Source organism: Anticarsia gemmatalis, chromosome 7, assembly GCF_050436995.1.
Source record: "Anticarsia gemmatalis isolate Benzon Research Colony breed Stoneville strain chromosome 7, ilAntGemm2 primary, whole genome shotgun sequence".
Classification (NCBI taxonomy): Eukaryota; Metazoa; Arthropoda; class Insecta; order Lepidoptera; family Erebidae; genus Anticarsia; species Anticarsia gemmatalis.
In genome coordinates, this window is record NC_134751.1 from 7,462,911 (window position 1) to 7,486,385 (window position 23,475).

General features: G+C 36.1%; 2 protein-coding genes and 1 long non-coding RNA gene across 5 annotated transcripts in view; 2 read left to right on the top strand and 1 right to left on the bottom strand.

Moving 5' to 3' along the window:
• Nucleotides 1–15,289, top strand: tho2 (THO complex subunit 2-like protein). 2 transcript variants are annotated; one of them, XM_076116814.1, is made up of 30 exons: nt 1–202; nt 575–740; nt 1,229–1,470; nt 1,711–1,844; nt 1,933–2,189; nt 2,303–2,452; nt 4,128–4,297; nt 4,559–4,724; nt 4,869–5,038; nt 5,119–5,317; nt 5,436–5,683; nt 5,759–5,876; nt 5,999–6,131; nt 6,215–6,375; nt 6,460–6,716; nt 6,830–6,989; nt 7,073–7,321; nt 7,392–7,612; nt 7,989–8,157; nt 8,247–8,360; nt 8,552–8,669; nt 8,968–9,052; nt 9,136–9,205; nt 9,481–9,550; nt 9,648–9,688; nt 11,132–11,230; nt 12,164–12,221; nt 13,285–13,352; nt 14,302–14,351; nt 15,175–15,289. In XM_076116814.1, the coding sequence occupies exons 1-30, from the start codon at nt 132–134 to the stop codon at nt 15,206–15,208; spliced, it is 4,248 nt and encodes a 1,415-aa protein (XP_075972929.1). In that variant the 5' UTR covers nt 1–131; the 3' UTR covers nt 15,209–15,289. The 2 variants fall into 2 exon arrangements, with proteins under 2 accessions (XP_075972929.1, XP_075972928.1); XM_076116813.1 differs by having other exon boundaries at nt 2–202; nt 13,282–13,352.
• On the bottom strand, nt 5,581–17,848 carry LOC142974468 (uncharacterized). The gene is made up of 3 exons (XR_012959570.1): nt 17,702–17,848; nt 17,283–17,348; nt 5,581–5,765 (listed from the first exon to the last, which is right to left on the bottom strand). It is a non-coding gene; the product is annotated as an uncharacterized LOC142974468 (long non-coding RNA).
• Nucleotides 17,138–23,475, top strand: part of ocm (over compensating males) — a 14,284-nt gene continuing 7,946 nt past the window's right edge. For both annotated transcript variants that reach the window (XM_076116811.1, XM_076116812.1), the window contains exons 1-2: nt 17,138–17,357; nt 21,526–23,407. In XM_076116811.1, coding sequence (XP_075972926.1) covers nt 21,538–23,407 — 1,870 coding nt within the window. In that variant the 5' untranslated portion in view covers nt 17,138–17,357; nt 21,526–21,537. The remainder of the gene's footprint in view (nt 17,358–21,525; nt 23,408–23,475) is intronic.

Genomic DNA, 23,475 nt, shown 5'->3' on the forward strand with positions numbered 1-23,475 from the left:
CGGCAGACGTCACGAACGACGAACGAAACGAATCAAATCAATCATGGCGACAGCGTGCGTTAAATTTTGATAAAACAGTAGAGACAATTAAATAGTGAATTTACTCGTGTTTTATCAGATAAATCCCATTCATGATGGGATCTCATGCAAAGTTTATATCTGACTACTGCAAAACTTGGGAAAAGTCTGGAAGAGAACAGTTGTAAGTTCCGTTGCATTTCTATATTCGGTATATTGATGGACATTATTACATTTATGAATTTATTATGATATTGTTATTGATTTACTAATTTCTTGATATTGTTTTTATTTAACGTTAATTTACGCGTAAAAAGCATACTGCGCACGTAATTGTTGTTTATCAGTTCAATTCAATTACACTTCTATTGACTGATTTTGTAAACACAGATGGGGTTAAAAATTATGCTATCAGTGTATTTATTTATATCATATACTTTACTCAAAAGTTCTATGAGCTTTACTAAATTAAGTTATGAAGTAACATTATTATGCTTATACTTATATTTCATATATCATTCATGTTGTAACTGATAAATAACATTTTATTTTGTAGTATCAAGTATGTGAGTCAATTTGTAAAGGATGAAGACAGGAGCCCTCTTTTTTCGAAGTCTGGCAAACTCTCTGGTTTATCTCAGACAGTTTATGACTTACTACTTAGTGGACTCCGAGGAAACCTGAAAAAAGATGCAGTTCTTTCTGTTTTACGAGACATTTCTGTAAGTATAATAATAACTTATCTTTTTTCTGATGTTCTAGGTGTCAGTATCTATAATAGACAGCTGGTGGTCTTTTCTTTTCTTTTCATGAAACTTTAGGTGTTTGTTTATATTACCTGAGGTTGTTTTCTGTTTAGATGTTTTATTTGAGATTATTTATGAATAAATTTGGCCATGTAAAGATTTAAAACCTTTAACTATAACCAGCTTTCCGCATATCACCTACCCTAGCTTTGTAGGCAAACACTGCAAGGAATTATTCTAATACCCAAAATCTAAACAGATACCTATCACTTATTAACAGCCTTTCAAAAAACCTAAGGTGACAACCTTTGGCAATATTTTTTGTATATTTTCAAGTCATCAAATGACAGACTCCCAAATTAAATGTGTACTTATAATAATTCTCTATACTTGCTCTAATAATAATGGACACAGTTTAATTGCTTATTGCAAACTACAATTAGAACAATTTTGTTTTGTTACAGGTTCTGCATGCAGATGTACCATCCATAATCCTAGATGTAGTATGTGTGCTTGATGCTGAGACTTGTGCAGATGTCCAAAGTGAGGAGCGGACTAGTTTCTGCTATATTGTGCGGGAACTGGAATCATTCATATCGGACAAACTGCTTAAGGAGAGATTAGAAATTGACACCTTGCAAGATGTGGGCACATTAAAAAATAAAACTTTTTATACTAAATTTATTAAAATCAAGACTAAGTTGTAGTAAGTATCTAGTTACTTTAATCCGAAGGCGTTGAAAATGGCTAATTTACTAAATATTGTTTATAACAAACAATATTTAGTAAATTAGCCATTTTCAACCTACTTTTACTCTCAAAATATAAATTTTTATCCATAAAGACTTTCATCAAACATTCTTGTAAAATTTGTATGTCAAACATTGTATTTGATTTATTGTTTAATTTTACAAAGTGCTTAGTAATTACGTATTGTTTGTTTCAGCTATAAACAGCGTAAATTCAATTTATTTAGAGAAGAAAGCGAGGGATATGCTAAGTTGATAGTTGAGTTAAACCAGGAAATTGGTGAAAACACAGAATGGAAAAGTATACTGGAGATCATCCAATCACTTATAGGTATATTTTGTTTTTGCATGTCATATAAATTATTCAACTGTGTCATTAAACAAATTACAGTAATACCTAATATTCTGTACTTTTTTAGGTTGCTTCAACTTGGATCCAAATCGGGTGTTGGACATAATCCTGGAATCGTTTGAAGCTCGCCCACATCTGGACAAGTTGTTCATACCTCTTATTAAGAACTACATGGGTGATCCCCAGGTTATATCCGAAGTGTTAGGATTCAAACTAGGAAATATGGAAGTGCTGGATAATTATAAGGAACCTCCACCTTTGATGACTGTGATAGCTTTACTTTTGCAACATCAAGTTATAGCACTTGATGACATTTATCCATGGGTATGTATACAAACTTTTGTCAACAGTATGTAGAATTGGGCTGAATAGATAGAATGTATACAAAATTGTTTTTAATTAGACTATCATTTACCCATAAAATGCACTTGTTGCAGCTTCGTCCTGATGATACAATAATGGCCAAAGAAGCTGAAAAGGAATTGAAAACTGTTCAGGATTACATACGTAAACTAAGCATAGTGTCTACCAAAGGACCTCAGGCCAATGGACCTACTGAATTTGTGGAAGAGAAGGCTGATCCTCAGGTAAGCATTTCTTCTAACAGACAATTGAGACAATATGATAGTGTTTCAGTAGAAAATGCATCTGATATACTATTGAATATTTACTCTTGGAAAATGTTGTGCACATAATAGTGCTTTACAAATCAATAAAGCATTCTTCTTCTATTCTCATTCTATCATGGTGTAAAGCTATTAATATGTATTTTTGTTATTCATAACTACTGTCCACCATCACTGCTGCGCCTTGCGAAATTCTGCTTTAATATTACTCAACAACTTGAGGGCTAGTCCCACAACTCATGTATAATTATGTGCTAGATAAAGTCACAGCAAATGTATGAAAATATCTGTCAAAATTGCATTTAATAAGTTATCTGATACTTAAATCTTCTTAAATTTACTATAATAAAACATATGCCATCAAAAACATTCTGTAAAAACCTCAAGTCTCGCCGTAAAAAGTTGTGAGATCTATATAATACCAAGTCGATTAATCTATTTAGTCTCTACTTAAAGGACCTTCTGTCTTAAGTTATTACGTATGTTATTATCATGCCAATTTAAAAAAATACCTTTAAAACAAATAGACCGACCTGGCCATCGCATGATTTGATTATTAGTATGTATCACACTACACAGCACGACAAGAAGTTAATGCTCCTGAAATGTTAATAATGGCGAATTTATGTTTTCTTGCGATGACCAAGTCGATCTATTTGTTTTAAAGGTATTTTTTTAAATTGGCATGATAATAACATACGTAATAACTTAAGACAGAAGGTCCTTTAAGTAGAGACTAAATAGATTAATCGACTTGGTATTATATAGATCTCACAACTTTTTACGGCGAGACTTGAGGTTTTTACAGAATGTTTTTGATGGCATCTCACTTCTTTTTGTAGAGCGAACATAAGTCCAATTTGTATGGAAAGACGTTTTTTTTTTCATAATTCAACATATTTTCTTATGGGAATGTTGTTCAGTTTCATGGGCTAAACACCCTTACCCACCCTATACCCCCTCCCGTTATGCCTTATATAGTAGGTACCTGTTTACACCTATTTATTTTATTTTCTACAGTAATAATAATTCATTAACTGCAAATGTAACCTTGTAATCTTATACATTTATATGTGATTACAAAGTTATTGTTGCAGTTGGTGTATTTAGAAAACCGGACCGAAATTAGAAAATATTAAATTTTTCCCGTGATTAAGACACTAAACCCTATTTGCATTCTAAATTTTAAGCTTCTAAGTCTGCTAGAAGTACCTTAGACTTTTGATGATCGGTGAGTCAGTGAGTCAGTGAGTCAGTGAATCAGTGAGTGACAAAATTCAAAATTTTAACAAGTTGTCATTCTTAAACTACTGGTTCAAATTGACTGAAATTTTAAATATACCGTGTTTATACAATGACTGATTAGTTGCTGAAAATCCAGGCTTCTTGTTTTATCCACAACGAAATTATAGGGGTGTCAAAAATAGCACGAATTGCTTCGAGAAAAGGATGTTACGGCCGTGCCGCTTTTTTTTTGCTCGACTTGCGGGGGCACTTCCGTGCCCCCAGACTAGTAATAAGAATTCCCATTCCTTCCTAAAAATTACCCATGAGTGCAAAACGATTGTTTAAATTCCTTGCAGTTATTATGTTTATTTCTATTTACGAATTGATTTGATTTGTTTACCAATAACAGGAATATTGGAGCAATCAAAAACTAGTTCTGTGTGAAGCCCTATTGAAGGTGACTGCATGGCGAGAGTTCGCAGCACTTTTCGCAAGACTACCGACGTCCGTCATGCCTTCACGCCCTGCCATAGCCCTGTGTGGCATGTTGCATGCACTTGTTGAACCTTTGTATAGAATGTGAGTATACTATCCCTTACTAAAAATAACTCTTCTTTCAGTAAAAAATTGTCAGTCACATTAAATTTAAAACTACCTCTTAATTTTAAGTTTATTTAGAATAATATTGCAATATTTATTAGTATTTTAGTTAGGTAGCTCACTGGATACACAAACAAATATATCAAAAGAAAATGGTATTTAGATAATACAAGACTGATTAGGTAGACAAAATAACTTATTTGGATCACAGAGGTTTATAAGAAATTTCTTTTCTCGCAGAAACTGCCGCGTGGCTCCAAAGATTATCGGCAAACCAATCCCACCTCTAAAATCAAGCCTAGCGCCATCGTCATGCAAATCATTTGAGGATATGAAGGAGACTGTTATTCCTGCTTTAATTTTATTAGGACCCTCACTACATTATGATCCCATTTTAATGTACAAAGTAAGTATTGCTTAAGCATTTTACTGTTTAATAATATTATGAAACTATAAATTCTTTGTTTATATAGGTGTGTGGTGTGTAAACTATACATATTTTTTAAAAGTATACCTATTTTTATTTCACTAAATTGTATTTGTGTTGTAGATAATACGTATACTAAGGACTTCTCGTTCTCAAAAAGAAGATCCGTTGCATCACGAAGCTCTTACAGTATTAGACGCGGCCATATTACCAGCTCTCACCCTGATGGATGGAAACTGTTGCATGGCTGAGGAAGTTTACACGTTGTTAAAACTATATCCATATCAGTGCAGGTAAAGCAATTTCATAGTTTTTCTTTATCATATTTTTCTATTGGAAAGACTTGTTGGCTACTTTAGTTGTCAATTTTCAGATACTGCTTGTACTCTCGTTGGAAGAACGAAGCCGCCGAGAGGATTCCGTCGTTGATCCGCGTGCGGGGCAACTCCCTGCAAAGAATAAAGCACATCATGAAGCGAGTATCCAAAGAAAATATAAAACCTCAAGGCCGCCTCATAGGAAAATTGTCTCACGCTGCGCCAACGTTAATCTTCGACTACATGCTACTGCAGGTACGCTTTACGAATTAACATGCATGAAACTTCGAATGAGATATGTCATAATGAGAATTTAGAAGAAGGAAGTATTAAGCGAAGATACTTGAGGTAACGGCGCGTGTGGTCCCGACAGATACAAACGTACGACAACCTGATCGGGCCGGTGGTGGAGTCGCTGAAGTACCTGACGTCGCTGTCGCTGGACGTGCTGGGCTACTGCCTGCTGGAGGCGCTGTGCGGCGGGCGCGGCTCGGGCGGCGCCGCGCACCCGCCCTGGCTGCAGGCGCTGGCGGCCTTCGCCGGCGCCGCCTTCAAGAAGCACAACATCGAGCTCACCGCGCTGCTGCAGTTCGTCGCCAACCGCCTCAAGGCGCAGCAGAGGTACGACTTCCTCCCGGTGCGTACTACTTATTCGTTTAGTTACAGTCGTTTGACTCGTTTGTTCTTTGTTCGCAGCCAAGACCTGTTGATTTTGAAAGAGATCGTACAAAAGATGGCTGGAATAGAAGCGGCTGAGGAGATTACCAGTGACCAGCTGGACGCTATGGCCGGTGGTGAACTTCTTAAAGGAGAGGTGTGATATTTACAAAATAAGAACATTGATTACTTCGATTGTTAACGTGAAACATTCGGGCGTCTTAAGCTTTGAATGCTGTTACTGTTATAGTATCTCAATTTATTTATTCTTTTCAACAGGCTGGCTATTTTTCCCAAGTCCGCAACACGAAAAGATCTTCGGCTAGATTAAAAGAAGCGATCGTCGGAAACAACTTAGATATAGCTCTGTGTATATTGTCTGCGCAACAACGTCACTGTTGTGTTTGGAAAGGTATGATATAGTTGTGTACGGTTCTCTAGGTAATTAGCATTGTTAGAAAATGTTATCTGATAATGATTTTTTTTTACAAACAGAATATAAGGAAGATACGTCTAGCGGTGAACCGGCAGGATCTCAGCTGAAAGTTGTAGGGAGGTTAGCCGATCAGTGCCAGGATGCTCTTGTACAACTGGGTACTTTCCTCGCCTCCTCGCATGCACCGGATGAATATGCGGCTAGATTACCGTCTTTGCAGGTACCTTTCGAATAACCTATTCTATTTATGTCTTTACTTTCTATAGAACTCATTTTTATTGTAATGTTTTTTTTTTGTTAAAAGGAGTTGCTACGCGACTACCATGTCGATGCCGATGTCGCTTTCTTCCTTCATCGTCCAGTACTCGCTCAAAAGATAGCTGCAAAAGTAGAGATCTTGCGAAAGTCCTCCGATAGCAAGTCAGATTCACCCGAGAAAAGTATTGAAAGATACACGAGCGCGGCTAAGGAAGCATTAGAACCGGTGGTTCATTCCGTCATACCGATTCTACCTAGTAAAGTCTGGGAAGATATCTCACCGGAGTTTTATGTGACGTTCTGGTAACTATGCATATATATCATATGCATTTTTTAGAATAAGAAAATCTTGTTATACTTAATAAAACGGTGACTCGCTTTAAAAGGAAATATACTAACGAATTCAACAATTTCAGGTCTCTATCAATGTACGACTTACGCGTACCGGAAGAGAGTTACGATAAAGAAATCGACCGTCTTAAAAATTCAGCTGCCAACGCGGCTAAAGATGCATCGCAGGGGACTAAGGGGAAGAAAGAACAGGAACGCTTCAACGCTCTCATCGACAAACTTCAGGTGAGCTAATAGACGGCGCGACGGAGGAGACGGAAGCGGTCGCCTCCCCCGCGGCGCTCTGACCGAGTGTTGCGCATGCGCAGGAGGAGCGGCGGCGCCAGCAGGAGCACGTGCGGCGCGTGCGCGCGCGGCTGGCGCGCGAGTGCGCGGGCTGGTTCCCGGCGCGCGCCGCCAAGTCCGCCAAGAACGAGACCGTGACGCGCCTCATGCAGCTGTGCCTGTTCCCGCGCACCGTGTTCACGGCCGCCGACGCGCTCTACTGCGCCGAGTTCGTGCACACCGTGCACTCGCTGCGCACGCCCAACTTCTCCACGCTACTGTGCTACGACCGGGTGAGTGTCCCTCCGTCCCGCGCTCCCCTCCCCCCGCGCCCGCCCGGTACTAACGCGTCTGGTTGTGCAGCTGTTCTGCGACATCACGTACTCGGTGATGTCGTGCACGGAGGGCGAGGCGGCGCGCTACGGCGCGTTCCTGTGCAAGGTGCTGGGCACGGCCATGCGCTGGCACGGCGACAAGGACGCCTTCCACCGGGAGTGCGCTCACTACCCCGGCTTCGTCACCAAGTACAGAGTTTCCAACCAGTTCACCGAGGCTAACGACCACGTTGGATATGAGAATTACAGGTAATAATATAAAACGACTACTTAATTTGTATTGATCACTATAATATTATGCTAACGTGTTTTATGATATATAATAGAATACGGGAATTAACGCGAACACGCATTTTACCTTAAAATGCCTAACGTTTCGGCGCAGGTTGCACTCGCCGTGGTCCCAGGCTGACCCGTTCGCGTTAATTCCCGTATTCTATTATACATTAAACATGCAACGCGAGAGTTTAAAAGTTGTGTTTTATGATAGTTCAATAAAAAAATGACAAAATTGCTAAACACAAGACTATTTTCTCCCTCAGAAGGGTTGCAATGAGCGATTTTAGAAATCAAAATGGGCATTCCAAATATTAGTCGTTTCACTAACATACAATTATATTTTCAGACACGTATGCCATAAGTGGCACTATAAGATCACGAAAGCTATGGTAGTGTGCTTAGACTCCGGTGACTATGTACAAATACGCAACGCACTTATAGTGCTCATCAGGGTGATGCCACATTTCCCTGTGCTTGCAAAGTTGGCACAGATTATTGAGCGGAAAATTGAAAAGGTTAGTTCTCGCGTTGTTTTCAGCACTATAATGCCTTAAAGTGAAATTTCGTGTATGGTTACAGTATTAATATTGTGGATTAATTTCAGGTTAAAGATGAAGAAAAAAATGTAAGACAAGATCTGTATGTTCTGGCAACTGGGTACAGTGGCCAGCTGCGAAACAAAGGGCCTACTATGATGCGGGAAAGTGACTTCCACCAGGTAACTCTTAGCACTATACTGGAGACTATTATTATTATTGGTGCCCTATTTAAGTTGTACACGTGTTGTAATGAATAGAAAAGTATCATATAAAAGGTTTTTTTCAATGAAACTTTCGTGTGTATTTCTGATGTTACGAGTTCATGCATAATACTTAGTGCCTTTAGCATCATATCGTGGTTGATGTGTAGGTTGGTGATAAACATAAAGTGGCCGGCGCGGCGGCAGCTACCCCCGTGGCAGTAGCTAAAGATGAATCTGCCGGAGTCAAACTGGAACAGGAATCATCTTCACCTCCACAATCAGTTGGTGAGTATTATTGAAAGTATATTAATGTAATAGCGGGTTATCAAGTGGTATTGTAGGATATTATGTAAACTCTAACATAACGGCATTATGGTGAATAGATGTTTATCACGAATTTTCAGATTTAAAAAAAAATAATTTGATGTAGTCATGAAAATAATAATAAAAAGAACATTTTATATAAAAAATTGTGACAAGAGTATTTCGTACCTTACAGAAGTAATTTTGTAATGTACGTTTTAGGTATCAAATTAATTTCAATGTCATATTTTATTAATTGTTCGTAATAAATTTGTTCTAGATGTCGATAAAAAAGAATCACGAAGCAGTGACAGACGTCGTGATGAGTTAGAACGTGATAAAGAGCCGAAACGTGAGTCCCGGTCGTAAGTATCAACACAATAGTTTTTTCAGTAAATATGTTCATTGATTAAGATATGAAGTATTTGAATATGTCGTTTATTTTTAGTTCTCTAAAGGAGAGGAGTAAAGAAGAGATCAGAAGTAAGGAACGATCACCCCGAGAAAGATCACACAGGGTAAACTTTCAAATTATAACATTATCACATATCATATCTTACAATATACCCGAAGGTACAGACTTCTATGAGATATACTCGCACTTCGCCATTTACTACTTTAGTGCCATATTAAAGGGGACGAGCCTTTTGCCATCGAGCAGGTTACCGTTATACTAGAAAAATATTGTACCACTATGTCTAATCTGCAATTGTACATTCTATAGCCCCTACAACACAGAGGCAGTTACAATGTGATATTATGTAATAATAATATGTATTTTTTATTTATATAGGAGGAACGTTACTTGGAAACTGTATCTCCGCCACATGACCACCGAACACTGACTGATGATATAGATCGAGGTAAAGTTAGCTATAAACATTAGTCATTACCATTTATCGAAGTCATGTTGCTTATAAACCTATAATGTATTATTTATACACGTGTTTCGTTTAACAGATGTCAAGCGTCGTAAAGTAGAAACCAGCGGCAATGGCAAGGTGAGTATTGTTGTAATAAATCGGCCTTGCATCGCACTCGCTCCGGACTGAGGCTTGGGCTGGACATCGACCACTATCGGACGTGTGATCAAACAAATAAACAAAACAAATCAAGATCAACGGGACATTAAACAGTGCAAAAACTATGGACTCAAAGTGCTAAAAAAGTGCGTAAAACAAAAAAAAATTAAAACCGCTAATCGCTTAAAAACATCAATCAATGAAGCCGTAAGTAACAAATCTAATAAAACTAAAATGACCTTAATAAAATCTGCGCGTATATCATTGGAAGAAGAACGTTTTCGTCGTCCGTGGCTCAAGAAAACCTTGGACCATCCATCTTACTAACCTGTTGCAGTTGGACATAAGCCTTACCTTATAAAGTTACTGAAAAATCTGATATCTCATGGATAAATGAATAGAATAATAAGGATCCAAAAATAATTTATAACATCATTGGACAAGATATTATATAAAGGCAACCAAAAAATCCGCTAACTGAATAATCATATGGAATAACAAAAACCCTCTTCTGGTCTTTCAACAATGCTGCGATAAAATTCATTGCTTCTATTATCATGGACTTCAGAGAAGACATCTGTTTGAACTCATTCTAAGGAAAATATGTAAATTTCCAAACACCCTGGAATTGGAACCAGTGACATCGATTTTATCAAGATTTATCAAGGAGGGAGAAGAGGATGCAATCAAGAATTAAAAATGTTTTGGCCAAAGCGTAAAAAGCATAAATAAATAACAAATCAATATTACTGGAAAAAGTATCGCGAGTGTCGTAAGTCCATTCAGCCCAGTCCCATAAAATGCGGTAAGGTTTGTTATTAATAAATTATACACAAGAGTCAAAAGGTCCTTTGAATAAAGTGACAGTCTACACATGTCAAATGGAGACTTCACATGTTGCAAGATAAAGAACAGAAAACGACATACGAAATAGAAGCCGAAGATCGCAATATTCTTCGTACATCTCAACAGCAGTGCTATGAAAATTAAAACTGAACTTGAAGATTCTCCAATTTTGCTACACCGAAATAACTTGGAATTTTACATAATAAAGCCTCCTATACTCTACCAGAAGCCTGAACAGATTAATTTGTTTACTAACATGATTACTAAGAATAGAAATACTGATGACTGATTTATGAAGAATCCACAAGAGGAACTGACATTTTCTTAAACCAGAAGATAAAATCAGGAACGAAAGCTACAGAAACATAATGAAGACACCAAACTGATTTAGTTGAAAAAATCCTAGAAAAAGACAAATATATCTTTATTCTTAGTCCCTTTTGACTCTGCCTAAATTTGATCATGGATTAATGAAGAAATACATTCAACCGTACTAAAGTAATAACACGCGTCATTTTATATTTCATATCATTATATTTTTTTATAAAGGCTAACATTTGTTTTCTGAATAAGCAGGGTAGCAAAGAGATTGAGGAACGTTCACCAGAAAAGGAAAAACGAAAGGCTAAACTGAGAGGTGATGAACGTAAAGAGCGTAAGATGAATCGTAAGAGGGTAAGTGTTTATCATGCTGTCACTTTATCTTATAAATAGTCCGCGAAATAATTTATCATCAATAAGTCTTATTGCCAGGATTATTTCAGTTAGGTAGAATCTAGCATCAGTAAATTGTTCGTTCTTAAACTATGCAACTCTTGAAACGGTACTCCTTTTTTGGTGCATGAGATATTTTGACATCTGGGTACTAATTCGAGTCGCTGATTCCAAATTTATAATTGTTTGTTTCGACAATCTCGGTAAGAAAAAGGAGTTGAGACTAACTTATCTCGCTTCTATAGGTAAACGATTTCAGGCTCCCTACAGATTCACAATATAGCCTATTTTTTTGGTGAGCAGTTCAAAAATTTTAGATTAGCACAGGAGGAGTAGCAGAAAACAAGATGAAAGAATGTTACAATTTTAATTTCTATTTAAATATTGAGGGCGAGTGCCGAGTTTTACAGTGTGGGTAAACCTGTCCCATAGATAAAGTGACAGCAAATGTATGAAAAAGTTTGTCTAGAATGGCTGAATTCGGCCATAAGTATCGTATCTTAACTGCATGAAGTGTCTTTACATAAATATTATCTCCTTTATTATTTAAACCCTACACTACTAATGTGTGGGCTACATTTATGTACCTACAGAAAAATATCTGATAACATACTTATTTGAAATCAGCGACAAAAATTAAAGCTCAGAATCATCGTAAAATATTTTCGGCACCAAATTTGGTGTAGGGCTGCGGGTTTATAGACTGGGTGGTTCAGTAAGCGGGTTCTTTCCTTTTAACGAAAACGACAATACTCAATACACACCGTAACACACCTGAATTGGAACAGCCAGTTCTGCGCTGACTGTTGTAAATTATACAGTATTTCTACATCAGTTTCTGAATATTTTAATAAAAAACATGAAATGTTATTAACTTGAGCATTATCAATTTAGGATAGGGCGGAAGAATCAGCGATCTTGGAACAAAAAAGGCGACGCGATGAACAAAAAGGTAAGATAATAATATAATATTCGATGATTTGATCTTAATATCTCATTAATGTGTATCTCCCAGGGGAATTACAAAACACGATTAGATCATGAAGGATGTAGAGATTGCAACTCTAAACTCTGTAAGATGAATAGCGAAGAGTCCGCACTTCTATCATCGAGTAATCTCTACCAACGCCCCATTATTCCATCATCGTACCGTCGCGACTCGTAACAGAATCACTGTAGTGAAGACACTGCCTTGATACACGAAGTACTTGTACAGATGAACTAATATAGAGCAAATATGTAGAAAAACGTCCTATGGTCATGGGTTAATGAACGAAAAGTACTTTTTACCTTGTTTAAAAAGATGGGATGGGTGGGTAGGCTAAGAAACTGGGTCGGTCCGGGCTTTACGAAGGCGCCAGTTAGAAAAAACGCGCCGCAATACGGTGACATTTCCCTTGTACTCAGCTACCAGTTACATAACTGTATGTAGACACGTGCTTCCAGAGTGTAGAGAGATTTGTGGCTCAACGATTATGTCACTCCTGGACACGGTCCCTAACCAGAAATCAGTGATTTGATAAAATTCCTAACGTCATTTTGTATAATTATGTAGGTATATAAATCAAAAAGTTTTTTTTATGATAGGACCTGAAACTAAAGAAAGCTCACGCATTCTTTTCAATCGTATGAAAAATGTACCGTGTACTTCTGACTATTTCGGGAGTAACCTAGCAAACGCCACCAATGGAAAAAAACAAGAAATCTATAATATGCTTATTATTTTTATTCGGTTTACCTTTAAATGTCAGTTTCAAAACAATTTTATTGCCCCCACCATATCTACTACCTGCTAAGAGATCAATTCAAAATAAAATGCTATTATTATCTCAAACTAATAGTTATCATCTTCTGTACAAACTGACGGTTTATAGTAGATGTTGAAAATATGAATCCACGATTTTAAGGCACTAAGGCGTTTATAATTCGCCTTGAGTTAGGCATATTTTATACTGTCGTAAACTCTTTGAATCATTCCAACTGTAATGCTCATGATAAAGCGTATTTTTCAGCAGTAATCAAAATGGGAACTCATCAAAATGGATCACAAGAAGACCACCACTATGAAAAATATCATAAAAGGGTAAGTTGAATCTTAGTATGCACTTACATTTCTTTCTTAAGGTAAGACAGTCACAAAAATTGAAACAGCAGTTACTGTCTTCGTCAGATTCAGATTTATGTAAATCTGTATTGTTGTGACCTCACTCTATCTGTCATCGCGGCACATACCGTGGTTGTAGTCTGTTTGTGTAAGAGATAGTTTAGTGACCTGTCATCGTCTCTATACCAAAAGATATTATAGCAGCAATAAGGCTGGCTAATCAACTTGGCAAAGAGACTTCTTCGCCGTCGCGTTCTACGCCGCTCGCTCATTGTGCTACAAGAAACGCCTACAAGCTGTAGTCGACTTTTTTTAATCTTATCTGCCCATTTCTTTCAAACAACTGGATGCTACCCATTGACATGCAACAATTTATTTTATTTGTTACTCCTGTCGACTCCCCTGTACTTGTTCCCTTGATATATGAGTAGGCACGTCTGTGGTATGGATCGCACTTTGCGAGTGCGTTGGGCTGCTTGAGCGCTGCATAAACAATTACATATCTGCTCTGAGAGTCTTTACAAGACAAGACTTGCCTTTTCTGATGACAGAATAAGAGAAAAGAAAGACTTGCTTTTTCTTTTACATGTATTTATGTAACAAGACAATGCCGCTGGGGCACTCTTTTGTTCTTTTGAAAACTAGTGATTCGGGCATATTTTACGGCGCCTTGTTGCCTAGCTTCTGAAAGATTATTGGGTAATTGTTTTTTGTGTACATTTTTTTACTTTTAACCATTGTTTCTGCTGCAAATTTCGCAATTACTTTCCGTTGGAGCACCATAAAAATAGTATGTGAAAATAATCTACTTCAATGAGGAATATAATAAATAGTGAAATCGAAGGGGAATCGCTAGCAATCGCTTGTAACATATTATGTAACAGGTATTCGATATAATTGTACATAATGTAATATTTATTATTGACAGGAGAAATCGCCATTCCGAGACCGTTCCCATGAAGAGCCAAGAGACAAACAATATCCTTTTTAAAATTGCAGTTAAACACTCATTTAGTAGTACCTATTTATTGAGCAGTGATTAAACTAGGTATTCTTGCTAGTCTGGTCTGGCTGCCCAGTACATACTGATCGTCACTGAAATTAGATTTCATAGATAAGTAGATTACATACTAATATTAACTGTATATTTATGGATGGTGCCTTTTTATCTTAGCGTGCTTGACATTTCGGCGCACGTCATATTACGCCATTTAACTTTGTGTGTCCGACAAGAGACTACCATAAAACTTGCGCGTTGTTCAGAAAATGAATATGGGCAAGACGTCCCTAATAAGACGAGGTATTCTCAAATACAACTATTGTCGGTAGAATTGCATAAATACTTTTTACGATTAATCTTTTTTTAACTTTTATATACTTTAATTTACACGCTGCACGTGTAATTTTTTATAATAGTATTAATTTGGATCACCTATAACCGAAGTGTGAAAGAGAACAATAATAATCAATAATACGGAGGAAACATCAAGCGGTTGCCAAGTAACGACGGCGGCGTCCCTCCGCCCCGTATACCCCCGTCTGTTTTCGTCACGTGTCTCTTTATTTCGCCTTTTGCGCAGCGTTTTGTTGCCGTATTGAAACACAAAGTTATTTGGCGTGTGCTATGCGCTGGCCGTGGTCGCACGAGGCTGTCAAATGAGGGTCATAATTAAGTGCTTACATCTGATAATAAGCGCATGTTTATCCCTGCGCGAGCTAGTCGATACATTTAGCCAATAGTATGCGCACCCGTAGTAATAATATACATGATGACAATGAATTTCCTTAATATTTTGTATACTAGGCGCTCGAATGAGTCGAAAATAAGAAGATAGACAGAAAATGAAGAAAAGAAGACGCTGATAAACTAAGTAACAAATTGGGATATAGATCATAAATAAACTTAAACAACTTAATTGTGTTTTATTTTACACCAATACCATCAACATTTAAAAAACGGTTTTAATTTTAAAACTAGGCTAACAGTAGATCGCGCTCTCGGTCTTTGTCGCATAAAAAATTCCACACATGATGAGTACTTATGAAAAAGATTTTTAACAAAATTCTAGACTAGATTTTGTTAGAATCAACCCAGAAAAAAGCGATCGCTAAAGAAAAATCATCTCAGAACTGTCCATTTTAGACTTGAACGATTCCAACGAATGGCACGTCATAAACGAATTGTATAATTTCTTTTAGATTATTTTCTTTGCAAATGAGCGTTTGATCACGCGCTATTTTGAAATTGAAAAGAAAGATTTGACATAAGGTCGAATCCGACACGATAGGAATCGAATTCGAGTGTCGGAGTTTGCCAACCAACAGCCCAGCTGGCAATGAATTCAAGAACAAATTAGTAGGTAGTTTTTGTAGGATAGTTAAAAGAACTGATAACTAATAGACGCAGGGCGTCGATCGGTGTGTTTTTCTTAAATATTTATTGAAGCAATAACTTCATATATGCTATGTAACTAATTCGCTAGCCTTTAGTTATTTTTTAATTCACCACTATAAAATCAATAGTTCGGTATTCAACAGTTTCAGCCGTTAGCTACCTATACGTTAAGCCAAATGAAGGAGTTGGTAAGTACCTACCTATCTGATTTACTTTTTAAAAGTTTTTGATGAGATGATGAATGTGCAGATACCTAGTATCGTAAGATTTGTAAATGTTTTCCTCGATCATAATCATCTTTACTATCTAACGACAATATAATTTTGCGAGTTAGATTGTAACGTAACGATACTGTCTTGGTGACATATATTTTATTAAAGGAATACATTGGATGAGCCAACAATAATAACGCAAAAGAAAAGCATTCCTCCATCCTGCGATTGATTCCAATTACTTTTGAGCTTATGATTAGGTTACCTTCTTTAGTAAGCACCTACCTAGGTAGGTACCTAAGTATTGATGAGCTACAACATTTTCCATTGCATTGGATGTAAATGATTACTACATTGATTACCTATTTGGTATAGTTATATTACCAAATACATATTTAGGATTTCTAAATCAATGCATTTATTTATTTCTAGAGCAGTTGAGAGTATAGGTATGTAGTCGTTACAGATACTGAATCTGCCACTAGCTCTGAAAGGGGTGTAGCCGACCAGAGCTATTGCAGGCAAGCTAGCACTCACGGACACTTGTAATCGTCAATAATCCGCAAAATACTATCAAAATAATATCAACAATCAACGATTCATAACTGTCTAGTGTTGGTGCGAAAAAAAGGCACACAGGTACCTACTTACCAAAGTATTTATCGAATAAGTAATATTTATTTGTAACTTAGCATCCCTCTTTTTAGTTTCCTAACCCATTGTTTTGTTTCCAATCTACAAAACATTCTCGGTCGTTAGGTATTTCTCCCTGACTTTGAGGTTATGTTCGTTCATAACCACGAAGGTCCCAAAGCATCCACAATTTATGAAGAACCTATGAGAAATGTTAATTATTTACACTTATTTTACATCATTTGTGGTGGTAAAAAACTTGAACGGCTAAAACTAGATGTTACAAGTCCTAAAAAACCATTAATCAGTGTAATATATTGCACTACTAGTACCTTGATAGGTATAATTACAAATTTATGCTCATGATTGTGTAAAAATATAAGATTAAGATCCCTTATGCTAATAGAAATCAAGCTGCACCTTTCGGAAAATCTACTCCTATTAATAATATTTCTGAACGCATCCTTTTATGGCTTTTATAACCTTACTTTCTGCCATATTGTACTGGTAAATAATCTGTGGCCGCTATCATCGGGGTGGGGCTTCATAGGCTCGTTAAAAAATAAAATATTGATTGATTAGTGTAAGTTAGGTTACATAAAACATCATTCCAATTGTAATTTTTTAATAACTTGTTACTTTTTGCGGATGTAAATGGGTTATACTTACCTACAATGAGAACAACAAACGCGCAATGGCGGCCATCTTGTTGACTTCGTGTCTCCTCTTGTGAAGCTGTAATAGGTAAGTACCTATTAAATGCTTACGTAGTTTTATATAAATAATAGATTTTATCAATTTATCGGAACCTGATCATTGACTGTATTAATCGTGACTTGTAAGTATATACCTAGGTGCAAACTTACCTACACATATACTTATAGACGTTGGTAAATAAGTATAAAATGTTACATAAATAGTTCCTTGTTAGATTTTTGACAAAAATCATTATATTTTTTATTTAAAATATTAACAATAATTAACATTTTATGAATCGCAATATCTGACATTAACAATAATAACTTGATAACTGTTTATTTTGTTTGATCCAGTTTTCTTATGCTTACAAATATAATAAAAATACTTACATTTCTCAGCTAAGATAACCTACAATTTGCGCATGCGCTAACTTCGGCCTATTGATTTTCCAAAAACAAAGATGGCCTCCTCTTACACAAGCACCCCATAAGCATCACGTGATCCCCACGCCGAACCCCAAGCATTTCACATTTCAAGTTCACGCCCAGACACAAAACGCCTGGATCCTCTGAACTGAGAAAATATTATAGTGCGTCGTAATACAAGTACCTATCTATTCATGAATTGATTTAAAAATAGTTTTTTTTAAAATCTAAAAACATAGTTATATTTTGACTAACGCGTTCAGTTCGAGTGCCGGCAAAACATTATTTGCGAAAATCCAAAAACATGCTTACTTTCAAATTATTCAGCATAGATTTACTTTAAGAGGTTCAGCCTACCTGTAGCCATTGAGGTCCTTATTCACACTTTTGGTGTAACCAATCCATCGAATCGCTTTAATACAGGTATGCAGGTAAGTACCTAAATAAAAATATTTACGTAAATAACTATATGAATTGATGATAATTAGTAATGAAAGGAAAAACAATATTTTGTAAGCGTTTGTCTGTTTGTGCATGCGGATCATAATAAGACCGGCTTAATCAAATGACTATCTATAATTTACTATCAGAGTAATTAAAAAAAACAGTAGTCAATAAATTTTAAAACTAACCTTAAAAACTATTTCACAGAATACCGTTTCTATAAGTTAAGCAATTCTCAATTAATTATTCCGAAATAACATTTGTTTTATTCCTACATTAAATCACAAGACCTGGTGAAAACAGTCGGCTTGCTCTTCATTGACGGCTCCTAAGTAATCGGGAAACTATAAAAAATTGTAGGTGAAGCTTATTGCTCATCGGAGATGCCATTTACCAATCTTCATCTTTCTATGTTTAAAATAAAATTTACAAGCTAATCTTGGTTTTGAAGTAAGTCAGGGAAAAGATTCTTCATGTGTTATCCTAGTTTTTGCCGCGACTTCCTTTAGTCCATGCGATAAGATTTCTAGGGTAAAAAAATATTGGTTATAAACTAGCTGTGTGCTAAATTTCACCCAAAACTGTTTAGTAGTTATGGCTTGATTGAATACCAAACAATAAAAATATGTACCGTATAATGTGATAACTTGGTGCCATTTTGTCCTGTAGGGTCAAGATCTCTTTGTCATAAAAATTTTTGGGACTTGTGAATAAAAATGTAAGATAGAGTGAGTGGTTCTAGTAGTCATCTCTTGAGTCAACTCTATGCTTAACCTGAAAAGACCAAAACAGATTGTAATCTGTATTTCGAATGTAATAAAGCTATGATTCGTGCACCAAAACTTCCGTTCCGCTTTTTTAAAATGTAGTCACTGTTGATTGATTCTGACCACTGTTTCAATTTCTTGCTTCAGTCTCACCAGCTGTTGGCAGTTTGGACCTGAATCGATAGTAATGCTCAGCGGTAAACGCTCGTTATCAAAGATGCTCTTCCAATCTCTTCATATACAAAGCATAAGGAACTTATTTTGGGTTAGCCTGAGCTTCGCAGTTTTCGGGCCTTGACCATTGACCAACCCTTGACTGTTCACATTTTTCGGACGTAATTCTTTCCGTAGTTGAGCAATTCTTCTTAAAATATTCACATCCATTGCGTTTTAATATCGCTATTGCAGAGGCAGGAATTAGTTCACAGTTGGGTTTCTTTCGGTGAGTTTTTTGTGGTACCCAAATATCGAGCTTTTGGTACTTAATAAGTACCTAAATGTATGGGTATGGGTAATAAGTTGCTTTTAATTTGTCCGTGACGTGAAACCACGTCGAAATTCGGTTCATAGCGGCAACAGAAATAAATCATCTGTGAAAATTTCGACTGCCCAGCCCAGACTGACAGACATTACGCGCTGGTAACATTTTAGTCCTATATTATGCAGCATTTTCTCGAAATACTTCAGTCTCAGTGTGACGGCGACTACATTCTGAACAAATAACATAAAGAAACCACGTGTCAAGCATAGGTACATACTACGTAGATAATGATTTTGATAGACACCTAAAAAAGAAAATGACTGCATTTGGAAGACTCAAACCGAGGAGAATATATTCGGCATTGTCGGTTCGGCAGTATTTATTAAACCAAAAAACGGATTCGAAGTAATTACTACACATCGTTCGTACCTACTGATCGCTTATCGGTTCGTAGGGTTATTCATTCGGCTCAACAAATCATTCGACTCGTTAGCATTTCAGAAACGAAAAAGCCGACTCGTAACATTTATATCTATATTAGGGCTATTTCAGACATACCTCAACTACGCGACAACCACAACCACACCACAACGATGCAACAAAAATATACTAATACAACTGAATTTACACTTACGACATTTTGCCGCCGTTATGGATCACGTATTACCTACTACCGAACGTCGTGGTGTGGTTGTTGTATGTGTACAACAAGCCTTAAGTTTTATGCCGATCGGACAGTTCCTTTGGGTTCGATCATCACAATGCCCAATATAATTTTTACCATACATTTATTTACATAATTAGTTATATCCGATTTTAACGCCCAGTTACGGCGATTAATGTCGATCCGTTTATTTGTAGAAGCCCTATTAAACAGGGTATTCCAAACGCAACAGGCACTTAGGGTTGTATCATTCAATTTAAATTGAGCTTTATTGTTCTAGACTGGGCGATTAATTTCGTGAATTTTACATATATTTACTCAAACATTGTAATGCATATGACAAAACATTTTGAAGGATATAAACTGTAAGAATCCCTATAAAAAGACACTTGATTTATTTACTGACTAGGTAATAATTTTGAACTGAGGGAATCATCTCCATTAGAACAATTTGGCCGGATCCCATCGGATTAAAAATGAAGACGTATTGCAATCCTTGTATTCGATAGATTTAAAAATAGTTCAATATGTTTGAAATATTTGGCATGAAATGGAAGCTGTTGGGATATAATAGTAGGTTGGCAAACTAACATCGTCTGCTTGAAGTAGTTAGTTAGTTGTAGGTAGTTGGACTATTTTCGCAATGAAGGTAGGTACTAAAAACCGAATACCGTGTAGCTTGCACTCAATTGACACTAGCAAGTACATAAGTATATCGCATTACTGATTAATAATACAATACCAAGTTGACTTTCCTGCCATGAACATGATGGGATAATTCCGCTCTCATAACTCGAATATCGAATAAATTCTGTTGCCAACAACTTGCTATTATTATTCGATTAAAGAAAAGCAGTATAAGTAATATTTTCTGCTCCAAAATCTGCCACTTTTAGAAAATGACGATACTCTATTACTAGCAACACTGTGTTGTTTTGAAGGATATAATAATGGACATAAATTGTCAGAAGATAACGCAAAGAAGAAGTAAATTGTACCAACAATTTTAGAAATTGAGAAATTTGAAACGAGGTTGAAAAAATATTTTACTTAAGGCTTTATTTCATTTGACATATCCCTTACGCATGCGCATTAGATACAGCCCAAAAACGACAGATAACAAATAGTACTTACTCAGGTACAGATTTTAAGAGCTAGGACTAAAGTATATTTTTTGAGTAATTTGATAATCATACTGGTGTAGTATATGTACCTAGGTACTGTTGAGTTATTTAAATGTATTTATTGAAGGAAGTACGATTCGTTCGATGGACGCGTTCATCAATGCGAGCAATAGGACGTAATACGACAGTTCTGGCGTGACCAGAGTGCAGCTCTAGAGCAAGCAGTAAAAAGTAATTGACAACCGTTCAAAGCGTGTTGAAAATTATATATTCAAAGTAAGTACCTAATTGTTATATTTTTATTACAGATTTTGTAAAACATGGAACCTGCTAGTAAAGTATTTCGTTCTGATATCATAAGAACAGGAAACCATCTAAAAAATAATCTCTATGAACTCACAACAATCAAACCAGCCAAACCCTTGGTGTATAAGGATAAAAAGCAATATACGTGCGAATTTGTTCCCAAGACTGACAAGATCTATCAACCTAAGAGGAGGCCCAGAACTAAGGTGAAGACAGTAAGAGATATTAGGAGGTTATTTGAAAATGACATATACGCCTACTTACCTAGTGATCTAGAATTACAACAAAATGTTTTACTGAAAAAAATAAGAGGTGGATCTGCCAAAAACGAAGAAACTATAAAAGTGGCAAAAAAGCTTCTACAGACTGACAATCCTGTGTCTAGATCGACATGGCAGATGTTAGTTAACATTAATCCAGATCATCATTTGCATCCTCGACAATATGTTATTTGGAACGGTAACTTAATACAAGTAAATGGAAGTATGGGGGGTAATAACAAATTAATTTATAAGTACGATTTAGCACAAACGAGGATAGCGCCACAAATAAAAGGAAAAGTTTCGAAAACCAACGTTGCTAAAAAGAAAAAAGGCCTCTTAAGAAATTCCTTAGCTATCAAATTTAAGCCGGGTCCACTTCGTAAGAAAAAGTTTCTTGATGATTCACATCAAAAAAATCACGGTGATATCGAACTCGTAGACCTTCCCAAAGTTGGACTTGTTGTTGAACCTGCATATAACAAAGTCTTAGAACCATCGGTAATGCATTTGCTAAACAATTTCTGCAACGAAGATGGCAAAATATCAGGAAAATATGCGGAGTTTGCAGTTTCAGCCCTAGGAAAGATTGAAAAATCCAATTTTAAGATCATTGATAATAAACCTATCACATTTACTTTAAATTATAAATATGGTCAACATCGAATACTTATGCGAAGAGATTTGGAGAATATATCCAGCACATCAAATACAGTTACCGCAACATCATCTCACAATGATGAAAATAAAGACCAGCCTACTATAACACCAGTTGTGAAAGATATGATGGAAAAAATATTAGATGCTGTAGAAATTAGCATAGATCAAGATAAAATGTTTAATATATGTGAAGAAGTGAATGAATCGACGTTGAAAGAGCCTTATCCTAAAATGCCAAATGCCAATGCAAATCCAAAAGAAAAACCGAAAAAGAAATACTGCGAACTAGGTAGACTAGATGTTACTGTTATACAGTTACCTGAGAGTTCTACAACTGCAACCACAGAAAATTGTCGAAACCCTAGTTGTTCTTTTGGATGCGTCTGCGATTCCTTAAAGGGTACATACAATTTTAAACAGCATTGTGGCAGGGAAGAATGTATGTTTAATTGTAAATGTGATTTTTCAAAATATAGTCGTACTTATTCTGTTGTTGATACTGATTTAATATCTGGAATAATAAATATTGAAGATGAAATTAACACTAGATTAGCAAAGGAAGAGCAAAAGTTTCATCAGACCGTTATAGTAACAGGGGAAAAGAATATTTTGTTTAAATCTGAAAAAAGAAATTGGAAATCTTCCAAAAAATATGAAAGTTTTTATAAAAACATGTGTTTAAAAAATGTTAACAAAAAGAAAAGAGTCTTGTCAGTATCCGTGGTAAAACTTAATTCCAAAAATATCAAACCTTGGTGTATGGTTCATAATCTATACAAGTGTTTTTGTAAAGGCAAGTTTACGGAAACTGATGCCTTATATTTACAAAATCTTGCAAAAGAACCTGCTAATAAAGATACTGTTATTGTTCATGAAAGTGCAGCAGATAACACACAGAATCAATTAAAAACTGGTGCTCCTACTAAACAAAACGCTCGTGATGTTAAATGTTTACGACATCGAGGTAGTGTATTTTTTATACAATTATATATTTGTGTTGTGAATACTTTATTATCAAAAGCTTAATGGCAC